This window comes from Panonychus citri, unplaced genomic scaffold, assembly GCF_014898815.1.
Source record: "Panonychus citri isolate SS breed McGregor unplaced genomic scaffold, ASM1489881v1 Contig00141, whole genome shotgun sequence".
Lineage (NCBI taxonomy): Eukaryota > Metazoa > Arthropoda > Arachnida > Trombidiformes > Tetranychidae > Panonychus > Panonychus citri.
In genome coordinates this window covers 1,865,369-1,892,752 of record NW_026515546.1, presented here as the reverse complement: position 1 = coordinate 1,892,752, position 27,384 = coordinate 1,865,369, and the positions used below count along the sequence as shown (strand labels likewise).

Sequence of the window (27,384 nt, the reverse complement as noted above, 5' to 3'; positions counted from 1 at the left end):
AATACACACAAAACTAACTTGCAAGAAAAGTTCAGTAATCAAAATAATATTGAATCATCAGGATCAACAAAAAAAAAACTAAAACATATCTAATTATGAAGTGGTAACGATCATAAAAATTGATCAAATTGTAATGAGAAAAGTAGATTATTAATTGTAATTGTTTTATTTAATTTCTTATGTTTTAACAATCTCAACCGACAATAACAAGACAATTGTCAAACAATTAATATTGAACAATTGTAATATATAATATATTTATCACACAAACGTATGGATATACAACATTAATTGTTGATTTGATTAATTGTTTTTTTCTCAAATCAGCTCAGTCTGTTTAGGATGCCTTTAATTGTCTCTCTCTCCATTTCATCACAATCAAATCACTCACTTATTGATCAACTTTCACATTCACACAATTCAACATCTCACCCACAATTAACTAATTACTTATAAATGAGTAGTTGTATTAATTATTACAAAGCAAATCGAAAACAATTTAAAGTTGAGATCCTTATTGTTAATCAATTTTATTAATTGAATCAAATTGAATCAATGAGGATCTCAATTAAATTAATTACACAGTTTTAAAAATTAAGTAAAATCCAACCAATTAACTTTAAACTTAAACTTTATCAAATCAAATAATTTGATTATTTGATTGTTAAATGTTGGTTAATTGGTATTGATTTGATTTTAACAAATCAAGGAAACAATTTAATTTTTGAAACTTTATATAATCATAATTATATTATATTATATATTATTAATTAATACAGAAAAAGGAAAGGAACTAATTAGTTCTGTTAACAATTGATTTTTAACAATTAAAATTAATCAAAATGAAATGGAAACAAACAAATAACAATTTAGAGCATTTTCATTTTGAGAATCAATTAATGAAACAATTAAGCAAAATGAAAATCAAATCCGAAGTAAACAAATCAAAAGTAGAATGTTGAATTGAAAGAATTAGCTAATTAATCACTAATCAGATGAACAATTAATCTCTGTAATCATGATCCTCTTTTGTTTTAATTGTTAATTGTTAACTTTTTTTTTTCTTTCCCTTAAATCAAACAAAACAATCACTTCTGATTACCAAGTCTTTCAACTGCGGAATCAAATTTAATTGTAATTAATACCAAAACACACAGATGATGATCATAACTGTGAGTCTTTCAACAACAACAACAATCAAATCTAATTGCTGACAATTAACTAATAGTGTAATTTTTAATCAAATCTCTTCTTACCTTCACATCTCTCGCTCTGTGTTATTAACTAATTTTGTTTATTAACTAATCATTTCTTAAAGATGATTGAGTGACAATCTCTCAGAGTAAATCAACTGTCTAAATCTTAATCAAGATGATTAAATAATAAAGAGATCAAAATATACAATTAAAAAAAACAAATTCGTTTCCCGATTAAATTAAATGTCGAAGAAAATTAATTATCTGTAATGAGGAATCGGTCCCTTAACCGAACATGTGATTAGACATTTTTGAGTTTTCTGATTTTTTTTGCCGCTTTGATTTCGGTTTTTTTTCTCGTTTAATTGTTGATTAGTTTTTCTTTGTTAATTGTTGATTGTTACTTTTGGAATAATGTCAGTTGATGTCATGAATCCAAATTCTGATCGGGAGATTACCGAAGATGAGGCTAAATTATATGATAGACAAATTCGCTTGTGGGGTGTTAACTCTCAAAAGATGTTGAGAAAAGCCAATGTTCTTTGTGTTGGTTGTTCTGGACTCTCATCTGAGGTTATTAAGAATATTGGTGAGTATTTTCTCTATTCTCTCTGAGTTAATTGTTCTAAGAAAAGGTCTAAATCAGTCTCTGAATTCTACCAGTTTCTGTATGTTTTTGACTCTCATATTCTTTTTGTGTTTCTATACTTTACTTTTTACTTTTTACTCATTCTTTTTGCTTTTTCTTTTACAGTGTTGGCTGGAATCAATTCTTTAACGGTTATGGATGATGCCAAGATTAGTGAGAAAGATTCTTTCAGTAATATCTTTACTCGTGTTAAAATTGGCCTTAATCGAGCAGAAGTTTCCGTTGAGAATATTAAGACTTTAAACCCAATGGTTATGGTTAAAGCTTTAGATTGGAATATCAAAGAGAAACTAGAGACCCCAGATGAGAATTTTGTTAATCTATTGAAAAATTGTAATGTAGTTTTCATCTCTAACTATGATCCAGATACTATGATGAAACTCAATGATTTATGTCATTCCATTGAAAATGTGAATATAAATTTTTTCGCTGCTTGTGATTGGGGTTTCTATGGTTTCTCTTTCACTGATTTGGGTAGAAAGTATAATTATATATCCGAGTAAGTTTATCCTTTCCTTATGTTTTTCATCTAGATAGAATCTCATTTAATCCTATCAACATGTATATTTGTATATATACACATACATGAATGAAGATGCTTCTAAAATCGATATTTTTCTTTATTATTTCTTTAGAGAAGTGACTCAAAAAGAAATCTATACCGAAGGCCCTGCAGAAAAGAAATTGAAAAATGAGCAACCAGAAAAAGCTTATGTACAAAAGTATCTTGACTTTGTACCTTTAAGACAAGCTCTTGCTGTTAAATCTGGAAAAGCTGGAATAGGAATTACCAAGAGAACAAGCTCTGTTCTAATCTTAGTTCATGTTCTCTTCAAGTTTTACCAGGCAAAAGGTCGATATCCAGAAGCCGAACACAGATCAGAGGATATTGAGCTACTCAATCGACTGAAAGACGAAGTTGCTGACGATTTAGCTTACAGTAAATCAAGTTTAAAAGATTTAGAGGAAGATCAATTTTTCGACAATGTCTACGGTGAATTAAGTCCAGTTTCAGCTATAATTGGAGGTGCTCTTGGTCAAGACATAATTAGATCCATAACCCACCAAGATGCTCCCATACGAAACTTTTTCCTCTTCAATGGACTCAGATTATCTGGTACCGTCGAAAGCATTGGAAAATAAAAATCGATAATAACTTATTCGATTCATCTAATATTTACCTCATCTTCATCAACCAAACTAAACGATAAAATTACCACAATTAAACAATCTCAGAAAGGCAATTCAAAGCTCCATTCATCAATAACTACAACAAAAATATATTTTCTTTATACTCCTAATTAATTGTGATGATCCCTTTTTTGATAGACAGAAATAATTATTTTTTGTTTATTTTCACTTTTGGTTTTTGTTGATCATTAACAAATCAATCTTAGTGTAAATTTAATTGCTCTCAATTTTATCTAATTTCTCATTGTTGGCAGTTACAATTTCGCCCGGTATATGTTTCGCACATAACTCAAGCAGAGTGAGAGAGAGACAATTTTAACAATTTTCTTCATCATCATCATCATCATCATCATCGACATCATTATCATCAATGTCCTTGTTGCAGTTAATTAATATCGTCCAGTTTTCATATCAAGTCTGGTTGATCCATCACTTATGCTATTGTAAATAGTTGAGTAGGATGTCTCACAACCTAAATGGAAATATAAACAAGATTAATTATCTCTCTTTTACCACAATTAGTTAATTGTTTCACTTACTGCTTGGTGAAGAATCGGAAGATGAATATGAATAGAATCTACTAATTAGTGGATATTTGCTTCGATTTTTAACTGGCTTATAAATCTTGTTTTGTCCATTGGTTTGACCATTTTCTCGTTTCTCTCGTAATCCATGAGAAACCTTAGCACTTAGACCACAATAATATGGATCCTCTGTTGATAACAATCAAATCAAGGAAACAATTAGTAACAATTATCCATCAGAATCAACCGATAAGACAAGAAAAAGGAGCAAAACTTGACCAGCAAGTTATCCCAACAATCAACCAAATAAATCAATCTCTTTTAAGGCTTGATGACCTGAAAGCAAAAGCTATCAAATAATCAAAATTGCTGAATTAACGATGAACTGATTGATATTAATTGATCAAATCTCGAAAGAATTAACAAATTGTTCCAACAGGCGTTGGACTTGATCAAGTCACAATTTTAATCTCATTCCTAATCTAAGTTATGAGACTTTAAATTGTCTTCTTCCCAAAAATCTCAATTAACGTGACCTTTAATTAAATTGCTTAAGGGTCTTGTCGTAAAAGGAATTTAATTGTAATTACAATTGATTGTTGAGTTTTGTTTTCTATTCATTTCCAATCAGTTTGTTGACACTTTCAATTCAATTAGAGAGAGAGAGAGAGAAACGATTTCACCCTCAGGGGAAAATATTCAATATTATTCGTCACATTTTGATAACTTAATTAATTTTGATTAATCCGATTGTTAATACAATGTAGTTAATCATCTCCATTTAATCAGCGCTTAACTTGAAAAAGAAACAATTTAATCCAAATGAACAGGTAAGACTAATTAGTAGTCATTTCGAGTAACATATTTACTGATGATTTAACTTTTGATTTGATTGATTGTTTTTACTTTTTCTTTTCAGTCTAATTAGCAATTTAATTACCTTTACGAAGAAGAGTTGATTCCCGAATCGGTGGTAATTCATAATCATAATCAGGATCAGGAAGACGAAGTTTACAACCAATGGATTTCAATTGATTTCGGTTCAATGGATTACGATTTAATTTATCACCTTTATTACTGTTAACTGATGATTTACTAATCTTCAGCTCGGATTTACCTGTTGAAGGTTTACCATTGGTCAATATGCTTTGACCTTTACCATTTTTACCTATTAATCCTGCTTCGTATGCAATTAATTGATAAACAGAATTACCTTCAATTATTGATCCACCATCGCCATTGATATTATTATTATTATTGTTATTGTTACCCTTCCGGTCATTTGTTATAACCTCACGACCCTTTGGGCTATTAGTTGATTGTTTTAAGTGGTTATGATTATGATGAGATCGTCCACCATTTTTCACCAAAGAAACAAGTGATTGATTAATTGAATTAACCAAATTAACTGTAGGTAATTCACTTCGTAACAATTCAAGAGCAACTATGTTGATTATCATGATCCACGAAGGCGATTCCATAAGGTCAATATTTCCCGATTCTTTACCAAAGGTAATCGCAGTTATACATTGTGACTCCAATTTTCTAGCTTGCGGATAAGTGGTCTTAAGTTCAGCGGTGATACTGGCCTGGAACGAGCGGATATCGAAAAGAGTTGATACCTTTTTATACTCTAATTTACCTTTAGATTCAATTATGTCTTTACCAAGACAAGAACCTAATCCATCCGGTGAATTGGTCAAACTTTTCACATAAACTGAACATCGACCGACCCTTTTAATTAATATATTACCCTTGTCGTCCATTTTTATTTTAACTCCCTTAGAAAGAGAAAGAAAAATATTCCAAACAATTAATTAATCATCACAATAAACGATTAACCTTTAAGGTATTTACCAATCAGGTTAACCACAATTTTCACATGAACGATAATCTTGAAAATTTCTTCTCAATTTCAACTTGAAATTTGGACAATTAACTCTCATGAATTAACTATTTCGTTCTCATAGGCTATGAATTGTTGATCGAAAATATTTTTCCCTTGAAAAACATTGATCTAAATACTTAAATATATTTTTTATTTCCTTTCTTAATCAACAGGTAATTCAAATATCAATATAATATTAGCGCAATTTAGCTGATTCCCATCGATGAAATTACAGTCTGATTATCATCGATTCTCAGAATTGTCTCAATTGCTTGATTGTTTACGTTGAAACTTATCAAAAGAATACGATCTATTAATATAATAATCATTTTCTACTCTTGATCAGAACTTTTTTCTTCCTTTCTAATTGAAAGTCATTAATCTCTCCCAGAACAATTAATCAAATATTTGAAGAAAAAAAAAGTTGTTTACCTCTCCAAGGGTATCGAGCATTTCTTTTGTTTTATCAGGTCGATCAAGATTCTCGAAACCTTTAAGACCAACTCTGATTCCATCGAAACCAATATCCGACCCGTCGACAATTAAAAAAGGTAAACGAGCATAAGCCTTGGCCACTCGACGATTTTTCTCCATACAAATTACTTTCGCCCAAATTTCATCGTCAATTTGTTCCCATTTATTGATAACTTCTTCAATGTGATCCTGTTAATTGTCGAAAAAATTAGTTAATCAAATCAAAGGGGAAAAAAGGTTACACCAATCAACCAATAATTGGGAATAACAATCAACTCTTTCAATAATATTGATGCTCGAAACTTAATCAATTTGATCCACCTTTTCATCAGGTAAACACATTATTAGTATTCATCGATATCATTGATTAAACGAGTTGATGTCATTAAGATCAATCAACTGAATATTACAATCATTGATTAAGATAATTTATAATTAATTAAATCACTTTTCAATTTTGAGATTATTTTTCGAAACGATCATTTTCAATGTATCAAATTTTAGATCAGATAGAACATAGTTAGACTATCGATAAAAGTTTGATCATTTACAACTCTAATAAATTGAATTGAAATGAGTTAACATAATCCATTGACTTGTATTTTCTTAAAATTTCCTTCAATTTTGTCATTGTTTTAAATGGTAAAATAATGCAAAATTAATTTTCGAATTCATTTTAATTGAAATCTAAATGATCAAACTTCGAATAGTCAACTCATGTCTAATCTGATCGAAAAATTGATACTGTTAATCAAAAATCGTCTAACTCAATTAAGTTGATTTAGTTTAAATAAATTATCAATTAATCAATCGATTTCATTATTTCTTGAATTGATCTTAATAAATTTGATCATCAACCTTTTCATCAGGTAAACACTTTGGTATTACAATCAACTGATTATTATCATTTAGTATTTTGATTATTTTTACTAATTACCTTCTAATTGCTATAACTTTTTGTTATTCATTTATCTTTAATTTAACTCGTGTTTATGACAAGTACGAAGTTAATTGTTAACCCAAAACATTACCACGCACTCTGTTTACTATGCTAATTGTATGTAAATCAATTCACTTGAAAGACAAACATTTATGTTAATTGTAATCTAATTTCAATTGTACTAATAATATTTTTCATCTATCTGATTACAATTCGTTAATATGTTAACTTTAATTGTTGCCAAGTTTACGATTACGTGAACATAATCTAAGTTACACAACAATTAAGGTAAATTGAGACTTGGTAAGAAATGAAGGAAAAACAAATCTAATTAATTAACTTTGTTTTCCTTGTTAATTTCATTGGAGTTAATTGTTTACAATGATAGTTAATTGTCCATCTGATTTGTTGCTGATCCATTTAAATTAAGTTCAATAATAACCAAAGGAGTGGTTAATGTTGGATTGATAATTATTTTTCCCATTCGACAATTAAGATACACTACTAATTGTTGTGATTTCCTTAATTTTGTTTCTTTTTCATGATAATTTAAAGTCTCCCCAATGATTATAAATTTAATTTCTCAACAACAATCAATGATAACCACAGTTAATCAAGTTTTCATTGAAAACCAATTGTGGGAAGCTGATAGCTCACGATTTTGACCTCAAATTAAAACATAATCAAATCATTTCTCGTTGATTGTTAACCTCCTGTTGATTTATTTTACATCAACTAATCAAAAAGTAATCAACAACAACAGCAAAAAAAATTAACAAATTAACTTAATATAAACAAAGATCAACACTTTCTATTGATTGTTTCAAGCCAATGTTTTAATACACTTTCATTTTGACCACAATTCATGAATTATTATTAATCATTTTGATTGTGATCGATTAAATTGTTAATTGTCTGGGTTATATTTGATGAAATTACCTTTTTAAATCAACGATCATCATGTTGATACAATTTAATTGCAGTAAACAACTTGATTCTCAATCCTTTTAAGTGTCAAAAGTCCAGTTAATCAGTTGCAACAATCAAATTATATTATTTACAATCATTTATTACAATCAACATTAGATGATTAGTTTAATCAAGATTATGAAAAAGTTTTAATTGTCAATTGATTGGAAAAAATTTCAATAAACTGTTGGTTAACAATTAGATTTTGATTGCAAAAGTTTATACCTGTTGATTAGTGATGATTTTGTCTAATTATTATCATTAATCATTTAAATCACTCTCAATTCCTGATTACAAAATAGTTAATTCATCTTAATTATCCTTAATTTTTTTCTCAAAATTCAGTCAACCATTTGGTATTGTTTATTTAAAGAAATTTAAACTTTATCCGTATCCAATAATTAACAATTAATCAATGATTTAAAGACTTAATTTGCGATAATTAAGTTTATCTACTAATTGTTAATGTACATTTTTAACTAAACGACAATATAACAATTACAATTAACGATTATTATTACACTTTTTCCTCTATTTCTTTTGATGGGGAATCTTTTTTTAGTTGATACAATTGCGAAAAATCAACAATCGAACTGATTTAGATTAAGATTGGACAATTTAGTTAATCTTGTAACAAATTGATTGTTTTAAAAAGTTCTAGGGGTGGGGATGATTGGAAATAGATAATAAATAATAATAATCGATTGAACATTTTACCGAACATCGAATCGGTAAATCGACGATGTCTGGAAAATTGTTACTTTCTGGTGGTGATTATCAAGCAATACGATATGAAAGAGATTAACAATTAACTTGATGGTTAGTTGAGATTAAAGGTGAAACAATAACAATGAACCTATTCAACATTAACTGTTAATTGTTGTCTCGCATTGTTGTTAAATCAACAGCATCTTTCAAGGTACAGATTACAATCAAATAAATAGTTGGTGCGTATATGAGATAGAGAGCAAGATAAATAAGTCACCTTAAATTGTTTCGCTTAATATTAATTGGAAAACAAAATTACAAGTTAATTAATTGATTTTCAATCTCTCTCACTCTCTTGATAGCAATTTGATTGATAGCTTTGTTTCCAGTGTTAAAGGTAACATTCAATAGCGAATGATTAACTCAAACATTTTGATTGTTTTCTCAAAAAGAAGTGACCTAAACTGACCAGTGGCTTTTACTACTACAACAACAACAACAAGTACACGCACACTAAAATTGATTGTGATTAGATGATGATCGATAAATCATTATAATGATTGATTCGGACTAGAGGGTTAGAGTAAAAACAACTTGGAGATGAGTACAAGAGGGTGGAAAAGGATAAACAGGAAGAGGAAATATGACAAAAAATGGCGAAAATTTGGAAATAAAAAAATCGTTTTTCGCCTTAATTGTGAAAACCTAAAAACGATTTTCGCTTTTTGGCTTCGAATCTGCTTCTCTCTCGATAGATTGTAACTTCCGTGTTCTAAGGTTTGGTGTTTGGTTAAAGGTCTAACCGTGAATGAAGAGCAATGAGATCAACTTGATATTCAACAATTTAGTAAATTGTTAAAGACTAATTGTTTTGGTGAAAAAGATGTTACAACAATCAACGAAATTTGTTTAATTGGAGACACTATGAGACACACGAAGAGGTGGATGAACATCATCATCTCTATTTGAATGAGAAAAGGCGGACAAAAGGTTTTTTTTACACACGATTGTACATTTGAATAAATACAAAATGTTCAATTGTTACAGTGAAGGTAATCAGTTGATTATTCAATTTAGTTAATCATCTTTGATTAAACATGAAAAGGTTAATGGTTGTTTCTCATCTGATTGTTTGATCTCTATTAACGTTTATTTAAGTGTAAAAACTTTGATTTGTTTAAATTGTCATGACAATTGTTGTAATCAGATTTGGGTTGGTTGCATAGGGAAAAGTTCAATTTATCAACAATTAACTGATTGCAAAGGAAATACAATTATTAATCTAATTGTTTGTACTCATTTTGTGTATTAATAATTAGATTACAATACATGTTAATTACCTTGGATATTTCTGTTAATTGTATTAATATTAATTTCTCACCATCTTCAATGATATGATTATAAATGTAATCGGATTTACTTTTGGCTAATCATTTTGTTTTTTTTCCTAATCTACAATCAACCAACAATTAGTTTAATAATCAACCTAATTGTTCAGCTTATTAGCGATATTATTTTCAAGGTTAATTTGGGTTTTTCATTAAATCTTAATTGTTATTAAAGTTTTCTAATTGAAATGTGATGATTGTTATTAACTATTTAACATGATGGGAATTGAGAAAATAACAATCAAAATGATTGGATTAATTGTTGAGAAAATATCAATACAATTTAGTATTTAATTAACTTTTAATTTAATCCTTTCAATTGTAGTAGTGTTGATTGATGTAATAAACGTTAATTGTTGTCAAAAATTGTTTTCAACTCCACTGATTTAATAGTAATAATCAACATTGAAATAATTAACCAACATAAACAAACTAATAGCCATTAATATAATATAGCAATCAATGGATAATTAGATTGACAATTTAACAATAATTAGTGCTGACCAACGGTAACAATTAATACTGTCAACAATTAAATTGATAATCAACCTTGAAATTTAAACTTTTCATTATCAAATGATAACTTTAATAACATTTAATCATCCCAAGTGAACCAAATCAAGAAAGCAAATTAATTGTAATCAATAATTTAATTCCTTAATCCTATTATCAACCTTTAATTGTAATCATAAATTGATCAATCAAAATGAGTTGATTTTTTGGAAGTTGGAAAAAAAATCTAATCAAATCAATCCAATTGCGATGAAAAATGTTAATCAAATGGTTTAATTGTAACTATAAACCACTAATATAAATTGTTAATCAAGAGCCACAAATTGTTACAATTAAATGAATCACTAGTAATGATTAAGATTTAATTTCTATGTTGATTGTGGTTGAATATTTTAGTTGAAAGTTTAATTAGAAATTAACTTTCACTTTTTCTCAATCAATTTCTTTCATCTTTATTAATCAAACAATCAATTCTTTAATACTTAATCAAGAGAATTAACTAAATTACAATTGACCTCTATTCTAATAGTTAATCAAGATAATTTAAATTGACTTTCTTCAAACAAACTGGCCCTTATATAAATTAACTATCAATGGACAATCACAATCAACAACTTCAATAGAGTTGATAACAATTTATTTTTCCTCCTTCGTTGATTGTTATAGTTTAATGTAATCACAATTAAATTGTCATTTGTCTGTAGATAATCAAGAAAAATGTTCCCCTTGATTTTTACTGATTATTTTGATTACTAATAACAAGTTAATTGTTAATTGACAATTGAAAAATAATCAAGAGTAACAACAACAAAGTTTTCGGACTTGAAAAACAAGTTTAACTTTAATTGGGAACAATTTAACATTGATTGTTGATTGTTTGATTGTTTTGTTGTTACACATACGCAATTGTCAAATGTTAATTGTGAAAACTTTGTTCATATCGATTAATATTTAACAATGAGAATCAATTCAATTGTGATTGTCTCTTTTTAATTAATATTCAACGGAAGCTCATTTAGTAAACCAAATCAAATTTTGTATTCTCGTTAAAAGTTAATTGTTACGTTTCAATCACAATCAATGGGAAAACGTTTTTATTATCAATCAAGCTAATTGTTGGTTAGTTAATTAAGCAAAACCATTTGATTTAATAACATTGAATTTGTTTGTTTACTTTTAACAATCAATTTTTCTTCATTAATTGTTACCAATTCTTTTAATTCCTGAATTAAGAGACAATATTGAAATGGAAATGATTAGTAATTAGTAATCATAATAATTAATCACAACAATTAACTTACCTTTTTATTAATCAGTTTTGTTTTAACTAAATTAAAGTTAATTGTTCTGTTCAACTGTCAACAGGAAAAAGTGATTTACTTTAATTTCGTAAAAATTAAACTAAATTATCATCGGTAAAGAGACAATAAGATTTAATTGTTTGATTAGTTAGTTAATAGATTAATTTTTTCTTTCGATAGCTAAATAAGATGAAGACAATTAACTAATTAACTACTAATTGGTCTCATTTTGCTTGTGAAGTGCAAAAATTGAATCAAAATTTTTTTGTCCGGTTGATTGGTTGATTCAATTATCAATGAAATCAACGACAATCAAGTTAATCATCATTGACAAATGACAATCAATTGAATGACGATTAAGTAAATTAATTAACTAATCTTATTAAATCAATGTCAATCGTTCATTATCAAAATCGTATCTTGATTAATCAATTTAAAGACAGAACAAGTTAAATTGATGATGATGATTACGATTTTAATTGTTAATGATAAAAAAAACAGAAGCAATTAGTTAATTTGATTGTTTTTTACTTCTCTGATCAAATTACTTTACACAATTAATCCGCTTAGTTTGTTAATCATATTGTGATTTGGCTTAAACAATTTAAACCAATTGACATTTGTATTAGTGGTTAATGATAACAACAAATTAAATTGTTGGTTTTTGTAAATTGATTGTTTCGGTTCATTTAGTAAATCGTCTTCCGCAATTTTGGATAAACTAACTAACCTAATATAATTAGCGACTACTTTATGCTAATCAACACTAATTAAATATAATTTAGTTAAAAACGGCAATTAAGGATCAACAACAACATCAATTTTCATAAAGTTAACAAATTAACCAAGTGAAAGTGATCAACAATCAACTAATACAATTGAAACAAAATAGTAAATTTATATTTAAACTCCTTTTACAGTTCAGGTAAATCAACAGGTTAAAGTGAACCAAACAGTAGTCTTAATTATATACAATCATTAGAATAATAAACAAAATTTGATTTAATTGTAGTAAATCAACTAATTGTTGTGGATTAACGGTGAAAGGGTTAAAACAAGTAGGAAAGAAACTTTGTTCAGTTGAAAATCTTGGGTTGAAGAAAGTGATTTACTAATTGTTGATTAGTTGAATTAGATTGTAGATTATCACCATGATTATATATTCACTTGGTGAATTGTTCAACAATTGTAGTAGTTAAGTAACCAAAGAAAATTGTAAAACAATCAAACAATTAAAGTGAAGGCAAAATTGTCAATTGTTTACAATCTCATTCTGCTTGGTTAATAAAGGGACACTCAAGGGTAGAGATGGAAAGTTAATTTCTTGTTACAAATAAATTGTTACACCGAATAGCATTTAACTAACCACATCCAAAAAGAATTGAAAATACAACAAAAAAAAACAAAAGATAATTAAAATCTAATCAACAAATTAAGATGATTAATTAGAGGAAAATGATTTGTCCGTAAGCTCAACTTTTATAATACTTTCAGCTGACTTTTTTTTTTCGGCTTACGATTACAGCTACTTATGGAAATTAACTTAATTGCTCAACTAATTGTGGTTGTTTAAATTAAGTAAGGTTAGGTTTTCACTATTAAGGGCCACTATGGGCAGAAAAAGGCCCGGAAGGCTTGAGACAATCAAACAGTAAATGTCACTTGTAGATGTAAGAGTTGTAAATGATGAAACAGTTACTTGTCATTGAGAAATTATTTCAAAATTTCCAATATTCAATCGTTATCATGATTAATGTGTTTATGTGTTCATTTTTTTTTCCTGTCTTGAAACTATGTTATTATTTCAGGGAAAATGATGATAATTAATCAGTGATCTTGAACAATCAACAAATTATAGTTCATCTTTAAACAAGTGAAATGACAAGTTAACTTATTAACTAAATTGTGAGATACATATCATGATTTTCCGTGGATTGTAATTGCATTTAAATTGATTTCTCCTCCACCCACCGGAGTCATTCAATTTAACCATAAATATAATTGTCTCAGATAAACAATCAAGGAAAAGGTAATAGTATACAATTGACCTTGGGTCAATACGAATATTAAATTGATAAAGAGAAGAGAAAATAAAATAAAAAGAAAAAGAAAAAGAGTTAATCTATTCTCTTTCTTCATCTCTTTCGGTGATTATTATTAAGAAGGTTCTTTTTTATTTTTTATTCTCTTTCAATAATATTCGCTTCATATTCGTAATATTATTATCATTTACTATTCTTGATTCAATCATGGGCTGAACAAGAACCTATCATGGTGAAAATGATCGATTGTTTCATGTTAACAGAATCACGGCTTAACCTTGAAAATGAAAAGAAAAGTGAAAAAAAATGATAATCGAGATTATAAATTCCGTTAATCCTTTTCTTTAACGATAAAGATTAAGAAAAGGTAACTAATATTTTTCCATCTACACAATTAGTTGATTAACATGATTTAATGAATAACAATTACGAAAAAGTCAAAGTGCAATTCACAAAATTTCCAGAACAATTTGAATCGTTTTCACCTTTTTCTTTTCGTATTCAATTTAATTATTCATTTTAATCTGATTTTCTTTTTCATCTTAATCATCTTGTTTTCATTTTAATCTTAGGTCAAAACCTTGATTCTTAATTGGTACAGAATAACTTTGATAACTTCGTTGGAAACTGTTAATTGTTCAACTGGATTAACTCAACAATTAGGAGCAGCAAAAGCAACACTATTTTCCAATTGCAAAAGAGAAACCAACAAATTTAATTTCAATTGAATTTAACTAATACTGGAGATTACAATTAATGAGAAGATTAAATCACAATTAGATTGTAATCATTTTTCTTATGATTAATACCAATTAACTTGTACTAATCTGACAATTAACCATCAAAATATTGACATTAATTATCGTTAATATCAAGATCAACACCTTAAACAATTAGATCACAATATTGAAAGTGTTAATAACAATTAATTATATAAAGAAAATTAAATTAAATAATCTCGAAACGATTACAATTCAATTGATATAATGTAAACTTTTTAATTAACTTTTACTTACTTACCTTAATTCAAAAAATTACAATTATTTTTGATAAAATTGAATTGTAACAATTAATAGTTAATTTGATATGGTCAACTACAATCAAATTAATCACAATTACAATTAAAAACTTTTAACTAAACTCATCTAACCATTTCCATGTTATTACTAACTGTTGATATTGTTTTAATTGTCTTGACACTTTTAAATGTTTCTGATCATATTAATAAGTGTTAATTGTTATCCCGATTAATTTTAATTGTCACTTACCTGACAAAGTTTATCTTTATCATGCCAAATATCCTCATCATCTAAATCACAATTAAGAACCTTTCTTTGGCTCTTTGATTGTTCAGCTTGTTTAGCACGTAATAATATATCTCGTCGACTAATCATCTCAGGTTGTGAACTGTTAATCAAAAAAGTAAATCAATGATTAGTTAATTGTTACAATAGATTGTGAGATTTAAAATGATCACACTTTCTGATGGTTAATTGTTTGGGTTTAAGAGTTAAAAACCATTTATGATTAACTTAATTGTAATCAATGTCATCTACCCTTTTGTAGTATTGATAATCAATTTTGATTGTTACCTTGATTGTCAACTACAATTAGTTTTACTAATTGTTATTAAATGAAAATGACAGTTAGTGTAATCAGAAGCAACAAAAAAATTGTAACTTTTTCTTGGTCAATTATTGATTATTGATTATCAATATCAAATGAGAAACAATTAACTTTTGATTGTTTGTTAATAGTTAATTGTTGTTCAACTATTTCTCAAACTAAATCTCAATCTCTGGGTGTAACTTTTTTAATTTTATTGTCATTAATTAATTGTTAGCTTATTGTTAACTGTCAACCTAATCAAGTGTACAAATGGTTTCATTTACAATTAAACTGTATGATTAAATTGTAAGGACAAACTGAGAGTGATTAGTTAATTGTGATCATCGTGATTTGAATTAGCAATTAAACTTCCGCAAAGACGATGATTCTCTGATTTAATTTAATTTTACCTTTTCCTTAAGCAAGGAAACAATTTATATATACAATCAAGTTAATTGTGACCATTTAATTAACAACAATCTAAGAGATTGAATATTTAATCATCAGAATAATTAACAACCAAAAAAATATTATTAACAATTAACAGTTAATCAGGTGATGATCAAACAAACTTATAACCTTAAACAAAAAACAGAGCAATCAAACACAATTTACTAATTGTTGATCAGTTAATTGAGTTGAATAAGTTTTTTTTTTACATTCACAATTAATAAAAATTAACCGTCGACACTTTTTTTTTCAGGTTAATCAACTAATTACAATATTTAATGATTAATAAAGGGATCGGTTAATTAAATTAACTTTTATTATTGGACTGATATTAGATGAAAATAAATCAAGTTAATTTATAATGATTAAGTTAATTGTATTAAAAATGTAAACTTGCCAGTTAAATGATTGATTTTAATTTACTAACCTAAATCTCATTTAAACAATTAATCAAACAATAATGATGAAAATTAAATTGTTGATTAAATACATGAGAAGCATGAAAATTGATGGATAATAACAATCAGTAAATTAGTATAGTAAACGATTTAAATATTACAATATAATACAATTAATTGTCAGAACGCAATCAGATCCGCCAAAAGTTTAACGGAATTAACTTTCTACCCAACAATTAACCCAATGATAAACAATTAACCGGTGAATTAAACTGACCTTTCCAATTTAACGGATTCCTTTGATTTAATCTCATTCCGAGAGTTTAATCCAAGGCCAGTAGTTGATTTATTATCCGATTTTAATTGTGATGGCTGATTAACGACAACCTTTGATGCTGATTTACCTCCATTGGGATTCATGGTGACACCACCACCACCATCACCACCACCACCACCACCTCCACCCTCAACAGCAACTTTACCCCTTAAAGCACTTGAACCCGAAAAAGGATTAACCCGAACCGGATTAGGATCGGGATTATCTTTAGACAATCAAATTTATTTTTCATATCTCCAATTTCCTGAGGTTTTTGACTATTGAGATGATAATTAAGATGATAAGGAATTGAGTAGGTTGCTGATGAAGCTGATGATGATGATGATGACAATGATGATGATGGATTAAAGGATTTAGCTGTTGATGATAAGGTCGATGAAGATGATTTAGTTTGATTAGATGAGAAACATTTGAGCATCAACTCAAATAGACCAGTAAAGGCCGAGTTATTAATTCCGTTGAGACAAACCACTTTGGAACCAGATTAACACTTGATTCACAATTAAATTTAGATTAAGTTGACAAAAAAAAATTAAGCGAAAACAATTTACAATCAAATTTTACTTAATTGAAGTTTTGTCAATTGTTGATTCGCGCATAGAAACAATTAGAAAGTTATAATAATAATTAGTTGATCATTAAAATGGAAATGAAAATAAACAAATCACATTAATTTAGGAATATCCGTTCGTGATGATTAGTTGATTGTTGTTGTTGGTGATGAGATGAAGATTCTTATTGATTAACTTATGATGACCTAGAAATTAAGTTAACAATTAAGAAGATGATGATAGGAAAAGATGACCAGGTTATGACGATCGATAGAAAAAGGAAAATGGCCTTAAAATTAGTTCGATAAACATAACAAAGTTGAAGAAAAGTTTTCTAAACTCTTTTTCTTAGTGTAACTTTTCACTCTCAATGACGGTGATGATGAGGAAGATAAATGGGAGAGAGAGAGAGAGACACACATATACACAAAAAGAGAGAATGATGATAAATGCTTCACGAATTCTCTCTCTTCCTTTTTTTTTCTCCTTTCTCTCTAATGATCGGAATGTTCAATTGATGGAAAATAATCGTAACAAAACATTTCGATGTTTACAGAACTCGATGTTCATCATCATTCTCACTGACTCACTGATGATAAAAGAGATTATCGTCTCTTTCTTTCTTCTTTCAAAGTGGAAGACAGTCAATCGAGATGATGAAGATTGTTACTGTTACTCTTGTAGAGTGAGAGAGTGAGAGATATCAGTCAAGGTGGGGCTGATGAAGAAAGAGAGAGAGAGAGAGAGAGCGAGATAGAGCGAGAGATGGAGAGATGAAGATGAAGATGAAAAGTGAGTCGTTTCAGTCTCTATCTTTTGGGAGGATACACTTTTGGGTGGGATTTTGTTTGGATAAAACTTGTACCAGGTAAACAAACAGGGAATGGAAACATTTTTAGGAAGATAAAGAAAGAAGATGATGATGAAAAAATTTCTCTTTCTTTTGTGATGATCGATTTCAATTCTTCAAAATTGGCCTAATTTTCAAAGTTTCTCCTCTCTCTCTCAACAGCAACGAAGATAATGATAAAAACTGGTCATTCTCTCTCTCTCTCTCTCTTCATCATCATCATGTAAAAATGAAAGGAAATAACCTTGAAAGTTTATCTTTTTCTTGATTTTCATCCACATCTTTTTCACATTCAAATATTTAGCTTGTTACCTGATCTCATTTTCCATGATAGTTGATATCATTTCAATTGATATTGAACAAAACAAATCAAACAGTAGATTCAATTCCTTGTAGCTAATCATTAATTAATCAAGGTCATCATAATCATCATCATCGTCTAATTGCAAATTGAAAATCAATCTAATCAACAGCAGAATGAAAAAGAAACTGACCTCAACCTTGTCCAACGTTTTCCCTACACTCACGCCCTTTAATCATCATCATCATTTCACTATCAATTTTCATCTATTTTTCATTGGAAAACACAACAATCAACTGATTGTTAACATTATAATAATAATAATAACAACTTACAATTTAACTTGCGAGGCTTTTCCCTAATTAACATGATTACCATTGGATTAATGATTATTTACCATTGTTCAACTTAAATTCTTGCTTACAAATGACCTTCACGGTGGCCTGAACTAATTTGTCTTCATATTAATCATCATCTTCATCCTTGTTCATCTCAATTTACCTGTAACACGATTAGTGATTCACCTTAACAATAATCAATGTTTACTTTCATCTTCAGGGTTATAGAGTTTATTTCATAATTAATCTTGGATTAACCTTTCATTGGATTTGGAAGCAATTAATCATCGTATTAATTTACTTCTAATCAGCAAGAAATTCAATCAATTCTCAAGATTAATATTGTTACTTTTCAATCGTTCCAATGTTTGTTTTGAACGAACGGACAAATAAAACTCTTCGAATTTCTCCTCGAATTGACCTACGAAGATCATTAATATTCGGTCAAATTCAATGGTCAATTTGTCCAAAACAAAACTTGTCCAAAAGTCGACAATCAAATGGTTTGAGATTTAAATTGATACAAATGAAAAAGATGATTAATATGATTAATCTAATGATCATCTCTCTTTTGTTTTAACAATTACGACAAAATTTTCTGCGATTTGGTTTATCGATTATCGTTTAAAACATTGATTTGATTATCGAACCGTGATTCCTTTCAAATTGATTAACAATTTATCTCCAACTGTGATTTTAAAGGAAGCGATGCCAATTTGATTCTTCTGGTTTAAACAGCAATTGAATCGGTAAAAATAATTAATTTGATCGTCACTTTTACGCTCATTTCATATCAATTAACAATCAACCCGATTAATGTAAGTACATCATCAGTTAATTATCATCCTCATCCTCATCCTCATCGCAATTCTTATTGAAACATCTTCACCAATCGATTATTACAATATAATTAAATCATCATCATGATTAATTTACACGATTCCATGTTTCCAAAAGTACCTTCAATAATCCGTAATCCTTGGTGCTAATCATTGGTGTTAATCATAATGTTCCTGTAACAGTAACAACAAAAAACGTTACAATCAAAATTAGTAATCAATTACAATTAATGGTTTAGAGTGAATTAAGTGTTAACAATTCAATCAGTTACTATTTTATATATATACTTTTCAATTGTCAGATAAATTTAATTATTAACAAACTAATACAATCACTGAATCACAAATCAATCCTTGAAATTGATTAAAAATAACAGTAATTATTTAGTATTATAAATTGTGATTGTAAAAATTGATAAAATAATCAATCCTTTTGGTGATGATGATCAAAATGATTTGTTAATTGTTACACTAAACCTTGATTGTTATTATTGATACATAACAAAAGGTAAAGATTATAATTATAAACGGTAAACAAGGTTATCATTTTATTAATAATCTTATTGTGAAATTAACAGAGTTATTAAGATTACTAATTAACTAATAACTTTGATTACAATTAAATTGGCCTTTGAACACTCCTGGGAGAGTAAACAAATTATCCTTAATAATTAAACAGTAAGATATTATTATTATTAATAATAATAGAAAGTGTTGATTTAGTTGTTGTCCTTGCATCAATTAATTCAGTAGTAGAAAAAAAAAATTACAATTAAGGAAGAAAGTTAATCATCAAGAGTGTGTATTAGTTGATCAAGCCAAGAACAATTTAACATAAGCTCATTTGATTAATTCATTTGATTCAGTTTTTTAATCAAATGAGAAAGTTGAACAAAAAAAGTTTCAAGTTTCCCAATTCAATTGTAATGAGAAATTGAGTAAAACCTCAAAATATAATAATGATTCAATCAAGTTGGTTAATCTGACATTCAATTTGGCCTTAATCCAGGCTCACAATTATCACTTTCATTATTATGATTAATATAATCATTAACTAACCCTCCTTATGTTTAACTGTTAACTAACTAATTTACTGAGTGTGTGTGTGTGGAGGTCAATTTTTACTGATTATGACAATATTTTCACTTATTATATAATAATAACAATAAAAAAAAAGTAAAATTGATTTGAACGGTTTGATGGTCAGTTCAATTGTGAACAATATATAATAACGTGAGTGAAAGTTGATTAAGTTTTATACTGACCTGGTCAACAACAATAAATTGGCTTCTGTTTACAATTTGCTGGTCTCCCTCTCCTCATAAACAATTGTGTTGATATTTTTTTACCTTGCCTCGCATTTATCAGTTGGTATAATTATCAAATTTGATTTATGATTATATTATGTCAACGCCTGATTGGTGGTAGTGGTCAATTCAAATTCATTGTAGGTCTCATACTCTTTATCCAGAGAGAGAGAGAGAGAGAGAGAGAGAGAGAACTGACATAATTATTCGTAATTATGTTAATAATGATTAACTTTTCTTGATTAATCTTATAATTGGTTATGTCCGATGTTTGTATTGGGATAGAAGCTTTTTCTTCACAATTTATGATTTAATTCCGATAAGTGTGTAGAGTATTGTGAGTACGCCTTGGATTTGCAACAGCAATTATTAGCTATTATTATAATTATTTGAGTTTCTATTTAACTCTTCCTATTGTGTGGCTGGTAAGTGATTCCTAAGTAGTTGCATCATTTTCATTAAGTGTTCCTGAAATGAAACAATTAACACAAAAAGATTAGAATTGAAATTTTCTTTTATAATTCATACAGATTAGTATTATTGATCAAGGTATCTGAATGATTAATATACTCACGTGGTGAATACAATCTAGTGTAATTGAATTTCTATGAATGATAGATCATACAATCGTTTATCATACACTTGATCTGCCTTCTAATACCATCATCAGAACAAAAAAAAACCGATAAAAACGATCTCATTGCCATTACATCAGCTCTTCCTGATTCAATGAAAACTGAACTTTTTTGTATTTCTCTCTCCCTCCCTCTCTCTCTCATTATAATACTTTCGATTGCCAAGCCTAAACATCTTTACCAATCATCATTATCTGGGCATCATACGGAAATGAAAGGTCCTTCAGTACATATCCTCTAATTGCGATCAAAAACCATTATCTCATTAAAAGTGATCATCAAAAGAGTTTCTCTTTAATCCAATAAGTGAAAACGTATTGATACCAACCTAGAGTAGAAAATTTGTTATTGGAAAAGTAAATGAGAAAAAGAGAAAGTATTAGTTTGTTACCTTGGCTTTCTACTGTCTACATATTGAAGACAGATACAAGTTAATGAGGAAAGGGAAAGGGAAAAGGTGGAGATGATGATGATGATGGATAAGAAAAAATTTGAGTCCTAATTGTATGACACAAGAAGAGGGAGAAAAGTGATCACATTGAATCAATAGTAACCCTACCTTACCAATTAGTTAGGTAAAAACATTCAACAGTATCTTTTATAAATTGGACTGTACTTTAATAACGACAAGATCAACTTACCTTAACTTTTGGCTTTCATTTGAAACCAATTAACAAGGTAATGTCCTTTTGGATAATTAAAATTCAACATAATAACATTACCATCAACGTCCATATGTAAATGTATTTATCCAAACAAGAAGAGGAAGAAGATCAATCAATTCAATTGATAAAGTAAAACGAATGACCATCAATAGATTCATTCTACAGGTGACACTACAAATGATTAATTGTTAATTTATAAAACAAGGTCAACAATTAATAGAACAACTTTTAGATAAATTAAATTAAATGTAAATAGAATCAAAATTTTGACCGAAAATAATTAAGAGGGAAAAATAATTTGATCGACAAAAGATTCTTTTGAAAAGAACGAAAAGTGTCGCCATCTACCGGCAGTGGAATTTATTGTATATTTAGAATTAATTTTTTTTCTTTTTTCGCTTTTTGTTAATTGTTGATTTAATTTGATTGTTACAATTAGTTGCTGATTCTTATTTAGGTGTTGGTGTAAATTTATGGGTCGGAAACTCTTAGTAGCCCGTGGGGATGGTAAATGTGTAAGTATTGAGATTGTTTAATGAAATTAGAAGAAAATAAATTTTTCTGATTGATGATTTTGATTTTGATCTTTGTTTTGATTTGATGTGATTGATTTTTAATTTCGTTTTATTTTATTTCTTTTTTTTTGTTTCTGTTATTCATGTTATGTCTATGGTTAATGTGTTTAATTGTTTCGAAATGTTAATCTTGGAAGATTTGAACTTGTGAGGACTTGAAGTTTATCCCTGTGTCTAGGCAAAGGAAATACCCTAATGTTATTACTAATCCAATGTGACGTGATTTTGGTTTTTACTTGTGATTTTTTTTTTGGTTGATTCCTTTTTCTTTGCCTATTTATTTTAGTTTATTGTTTTACATAATCTGTGATTCAATTAGTTTTAATGTTCAATTTGATTCTCACACAAACTGTGAACTCGGTGTTATATTTACCACAATTTGCTAACTAATGACGATGCCTTTTATTTTCCTCATTGACATTGGTGTGGGTTAAGTATACAGTTAAATTAATCTACCGATAAGCTTAAGCTTAATTTAAGGTGGTCTCTTTGTCTTTTAACGTTTTATTTTCTTCTCTCTTTCTCTCCCTAATTGCTAGAGTATGTTAACCTTCAACTCAATTTGGAATCATGATTAAAATGTGATTGATCCACTTAAAGATTATCAATTGATGAACTCAGCTAAAAGCAAAGAGTAAAAGTGAATGTGGTCATCAGCGGTTCTGTTATTGGTAATCCATAAGTGACAATTTGTTACTCTCTCTCTCTCTCTCTCTCTCTCTAATCAGTTCAATAAATCAATTAGTAAGTTGATTTCCATTGATTATTGATTATTGAAAAATGTTTCTTCCTTTACATTTAATCCATATCATCAGAGATAATCGAAGTTAGTTTCTATTAATCTGATTTCAAGTTATATCAATTTGATTGTGGGGAAAATTGTATTTTTGTATTAATATTGTAATTAATTGAATACCAATTAATGTCAATTGACTTTATTTGATTTTCAAATTAAACATTACATGATTATGAGTAATATAAAAAAGAGAGAGACAGGGAAAAGGATAGAGATGAAGATAATTGATTTCATCTCATCAAATTTCACTGATAATCAATCAGTCAAGTACACTGTTAATTAAGGCAATTAGTGTGAGGCAATTAAGGTAAATCACTCCAAATATGGATTAACCCATGATTGGAAAAGGTTTTACCATAGTTAATATTGAATAAAAAAAAGTTTTCCCCCAAAAAAGACATCACTTATCACCTATTCTCATTTATTACAGATCCAATGGCTTGGTCATCTTCTGGTCAAACGATTGATTGTTTTTCACCTAATGGTCAACATGTTCCATGGATTTGTGTTCAAGGAAATGGTTCGATGGTCGCTAGTTTAACATTATCAACGGGTTTGGTTTTTTTCTCAAAAATGGCCAGAATTTCATCGATTGATTTACCTTTTGTTTCTGGAAGGACAAACGATGTAAATAAAAGACCAATAAAAGATATAATGGTAAAGAAGGCGAAAGAACCCGCCGGTGTTAAAAGATGTTCCATTTTCTCAAATTCTTTGGTTACCAGAAACGCTGTTCCCCAATTGAGAAAAGTTCCAATCGCTGTGATAAAACCTCGAGCAAAATAAGGTGACATTTCCGGTGCAATCGCCCAAGGGATTGGACCATAACCAAGAGCGAAAAAGGCAAGGTAAGCTATTGTTGAAAGAAGAGCAATCCAACCATAATTTTGACCAAAATTTGGATCCTTTTTGGTCAAGTAAAAGCAAACTGATAAACTGAACAAGGCCAAAGTATTACCAACACCTGAGACGAATAGTAAAACTTTCCTTCCAAATCTATCGGAAACGGAAGCACTTGCTATGGTTGCAATAACAGCTACACCGTTCAGGATAATTGAACAATAATTAGGATTCATTTTAATACCGGAAAGGATGAAGATGTCAAGTTCATTGAAGATAACAGCATTGATACCTGATGCTTGTTGGAAAAACAATATACCACAAGCATAAAAAAATGGATAATAGACTATTGGCATTTTTAATTGTTCCCAACTAAGAATCATTGGTTGCTTTTCCTTGGGTGTTTTCGCAATTTGTTCAAGTTCAGCATCAACCGAACTGTTTTCACTTCTTAATAATCTTAATGCGTTCATGGTTTCCTTTCCAGCACCTTTCTTATTGAACAAGTAAACCGGAGATTCTGGACAAAAGTATAAAATGATTGGCATAACTATCACTGGAATCGATGATAAAAATGCAAGTAATTTCCATTCAGTCGCCGTTCCAAGTACTGAAGAAATGAGAATACCAATTGTGACAAAAACCTGGATAATCAAAGAAACAGGGAGACGTTAGAGTGAATCAGTGAGAGAGAAACGCTCTGGTCAAACAAAAAACTGTATCAAATGAATAATTGAATCAATTAACACAATGAAGTGACATATAAATGATATTTGTTTCGTCTGGATCATCACATCAACCGTTATGTTAAGTGATTAGCTTGAAATTTACCTGGAAACCACTTCCGAGAGCACCTCGAAGTGACAAAGGTGCTACTTCAATAACGTAGGTCGGAGTAGCACAGCAAAAGATTCCCGAAATTATTCCGGTCAGTAAACGTCCAGTTATGATCATCGCCGTATTGGTCGCAGTGGTAATTAACATCCATCCCAGAAAGAGAGGTAAACAAACAGCCATTAAGCATACTCGTCTTCCCGCAATTCCCGAAAGTGGACCTAAATCCCGTTGATAGTCACCATAACACAAAGAGAGAAAGTGCCATAAACAATAAATTAATTATCCAATTTAATCCAGTTTATCTGAATTATCAATTTTCAAGGTAACTAAATATATATTTAATCTACTTTTACCTTTCATTCAATTAATTGTTGCCATTTTTTTGAATAACAATTTAAAGTGAAGTGTTGTAATTGAGGAAATATTAATTAGTAATATGACAATGATTGTTATATTAATTGTTATCAATTACAATTAATAATATAAACAAACAGAGAGAAAGTGTAACTAGTAAATAAGTGAAAGTAAAATGGAAACAAAAAAGGTAATTCCTAATCACTTAACAGTCAATAAGTTGTTAAGTTAATCAATCAATTAATCATAGGTTTTGATATTCTGTAATTGATCATATTAATTATATTTTTTCTTTCATCCTCTTCTACAATTCTGTAATTATCTTTTCTCTTATTTACCTCCAGTTAAACCTCCAGCTACCGCACCGATCGTTGGGATACTACGAATCCACGTTTCGACATCTGAATCTGTTTTCCGATCATAATGAGGTCGACTAGTGTTACTTTCCATACTATTGACCGCCGGGGAAGCATAACCGATCATCATGCCGACATTAATCCCGCCAAGAAGAGCACCGAAAACGGCGATATACAATAAAAGCGAACCTTCGGAAATGTATTTGGTTCCTTCTGGAATTTCAATCAAGTGGATTATCAATTAATCTTCAATGTCAAGAGAGTTTTTATTTCTCCTTGAGAATTAAACTTGGATAAGCCCAACAATTAGTGCGAATTGAACAATATTATATAATCAAACTGATTAGATTCATTTTTCTCTTCAATGTGGTCCTTAATTAGGCGATTACTGATTAATTGTCAATTCATCAATTGCTCATCCAATTGATAAACAAAAGTGGATTTAATGAAAGAAAAACTTTATCTATTCTTTTTGATTAATTATCTTAAACTTGATTAATTCAATTTAGATTATTTTTTTTATATGTATCACATAAGAGTAACCTTGTAACTTAATTATCATAATTAGTATCACTATTAATTGTTGATTGAAACGATTAACAAGTGAGAGAACGGCAAAAATTAAGTGATTATCAACTTTATTGATTAGTTTAAAGAGTTAAATTACCTATTAACTAATCATTTCCAAAGGCAGTTGATTAAGATTACAAACAATTTAATTAACTAACAATCACCATAAGAAACAACAAGAGGTAACGTTAATTAAATCAACGCAGATCAACAACACTTTTATTGATCAAATCAATTGATTTAAACTAACTAACTGATTAATAAAAAATTCGAGGCGATGAAAAATTAACTTGATTGGTAAAATTTTCCTTTTTAATTGTTAACAATTAAAAAAGGCAAATCTCAACTTATCGAATCCAAGATGAAAACATAAAAATCGAACAATTTATCTCGTTAATCAAAGTTAATCATCTAATCAATAAACCAAATTAAAATTGATGATTGGAACAATTAAATTAACTACCTGAATCCTTTGATCCTGACGGAAGTTTAAGATTATCCTTATTGTTTGGATTACGATTCATTGTGAACTTTTAATTAGTAAATGAAGATGATATTAATAATGATTGAGAATGGAAACAATTTAATCACAATTAGAGTTAAAAGATTAAATCAATATTGTCATATAGAAATTAATTAAACTAAATTGTCACGAATCAAATGAAAGTTGAAGCAAAACTAACAATGAGATGATGCAAAGACGATGATGATGATGATGATGATAAATAGTAAAAGATGATGATAATCAAGTTTCCCTTTCTTTTTGCCTTTCAATTGATTCCTAATGATGGCGCTTTAATCATTGATTTAAATCAACAATTTATTGATTAGTTTTGTATTGAATAACGTTGATTATAATTATCACGATAATTTGTTTTTCTCTTCTAACAATCTTAACTTAATAAATTGCTTGAGAAAATTGTTCTAATTAGAAATTAAGTTAATTGTTACACTGGAAATCACCAATCAAGGTTAATCGTGAAAAGAGTAAATT

At 28.5% G+C, this 27,384-nt stretch overlaps 3 protein-coding genes and 2 long non-coding RNA genes across 7 annotated transcripts; 2 read left to right on the top strand and 3 right to left on the bottom strand.

Annotated features, from left to right (window-relative positions):
• The first annotated feature begins 1,503 nt into the window (after nucleotides 1–1,503).
• On the top strand, nucleotides 1,504–3,248 carry LOC128395776 (SUMO-activating enzyme subunit 1-like). The gene is made up of 3 exons (XM_053356259.1): nucleotides 1,504–1,785; nucleotides 1,951–2,344; nucleotides 2,481–3,248. Exons 1-3 carry the CDS (start codon nucleotides 1,611–1,613, stop codon nucleotides 2,986–2,988), a joined length of 1,077 nt encoding a protein of 358 aa, XP_053212234.1. The 5' UTR covers nucleotides 1,504–1,610; the 3' UTR covers nucleotides 2,989–3,248.
• Nucleotides 3,249–3,264: 16 nt separating this feature from the next.
• LOC128395774 (centrosomal protein 224-like) lies at nucleotides 3,265–17,818 on the bottom strand. Its single transcript, XM_053356257.1, has 6 exons — nucleotides 16,517–17,818; nucleotides 15,052–15,190; nucleotides 5,881–6,111; nucleotides 4,501–5,341; nucleotides 3,576–3,749; nucleotides 3,265–3,508 (listed from the first exon to the last, which is right to left on the bottom strand). Exons 1-6 carry the CDS (start codon nucleotides 16,657–16,659, stop codon nucleotides 3,426–3,428), a joined length of 1,611 nt encoding a protein of 536 aa, XP_053212232.1. The 5' UTR covers nucleotides 16,660–17,818; the 3' UTR covers nucleotides 3,265–3,425.
• Nucleotides 17,819–18,831: 1,013 nt separating this feature from the next.
• On the bottom strand, nucleotides 18,832–22,342 carry LOC128395426 (uncharacterized). The gene is made up of 4 exons (XR_008326633.1): nucleotides 22,039–22,342; nucleotides 21,337–21,725; nucleotides 20,721–21,230; nucleotides 18,832–19,629 (listed from the first exon to the last, which is right to left on the bottom strand). It is a non-coding gene; the product is annotated as an uncharacterized LOC128395426 (long non-coding RNA).
• Nucleotides 22,343–22,418: 76 nt separating this feature from the next.
• LOC128395423 (uncharacterized) lies at nucleotides 22,419–24,003 on the top strand. 2 transcript variants are annotated; one of them, XR_008326628.1, is made up of 3 exons: nucleotides 22,419–22,577; nucleotides 22,775–23,381; nucleotides 23,864–24,003. It is a non-coding gene; the product is annotated as an uncharacterized LOC128395423 (long non-coding RNA). The 2 variants fall into 2 exon arrangements; XR_008326627.1 differs by having other exon boundaries at nucleotides 22,423–22,577; nucleotides 22,775–23,308.
• LOC128395417 (facilitated trehalose transporter Tret1-like) lies at nucleotides 23,551–27,277 on the bottom strand. Of its 2 annotated transcripts, XM_053355844.1 has the most exons (4): nucleotides 26,854–27,277; nucleotides 25,803–26,033; nucleotides 25,105–25,328; nucleotides 23,551–24,917 (listed from the first exon to the last, which is right to left on the bottom strand). In XM_053355844.1, exons 1-4 carry the CDS (start codon nucleotides 26,912–26,914, stop codon nucleotides 23,943–23,945), a joined length of 1,491 nt encoding a protein of 496 aa, XP_053211819.1. In that variant the 5' UTR covers nucleotides 26,915–27,277; the 3' UTR covers nucleotides 23,551–23,942. The 2 variants fall into 2 exon arrangements, with proteins under 2 accessions (XP_053211819.1, XP_053211820.1); XM_053355845.1 differs by lacking the exons at nucleotides 25,803–26,033; nucleotides 26,854–27,277 and adding an exon at nucleotides 25,464–25,754.
• Between the last annotated feature and the right edge of the window lie 107 nt (nucleotides 27,278–27,384).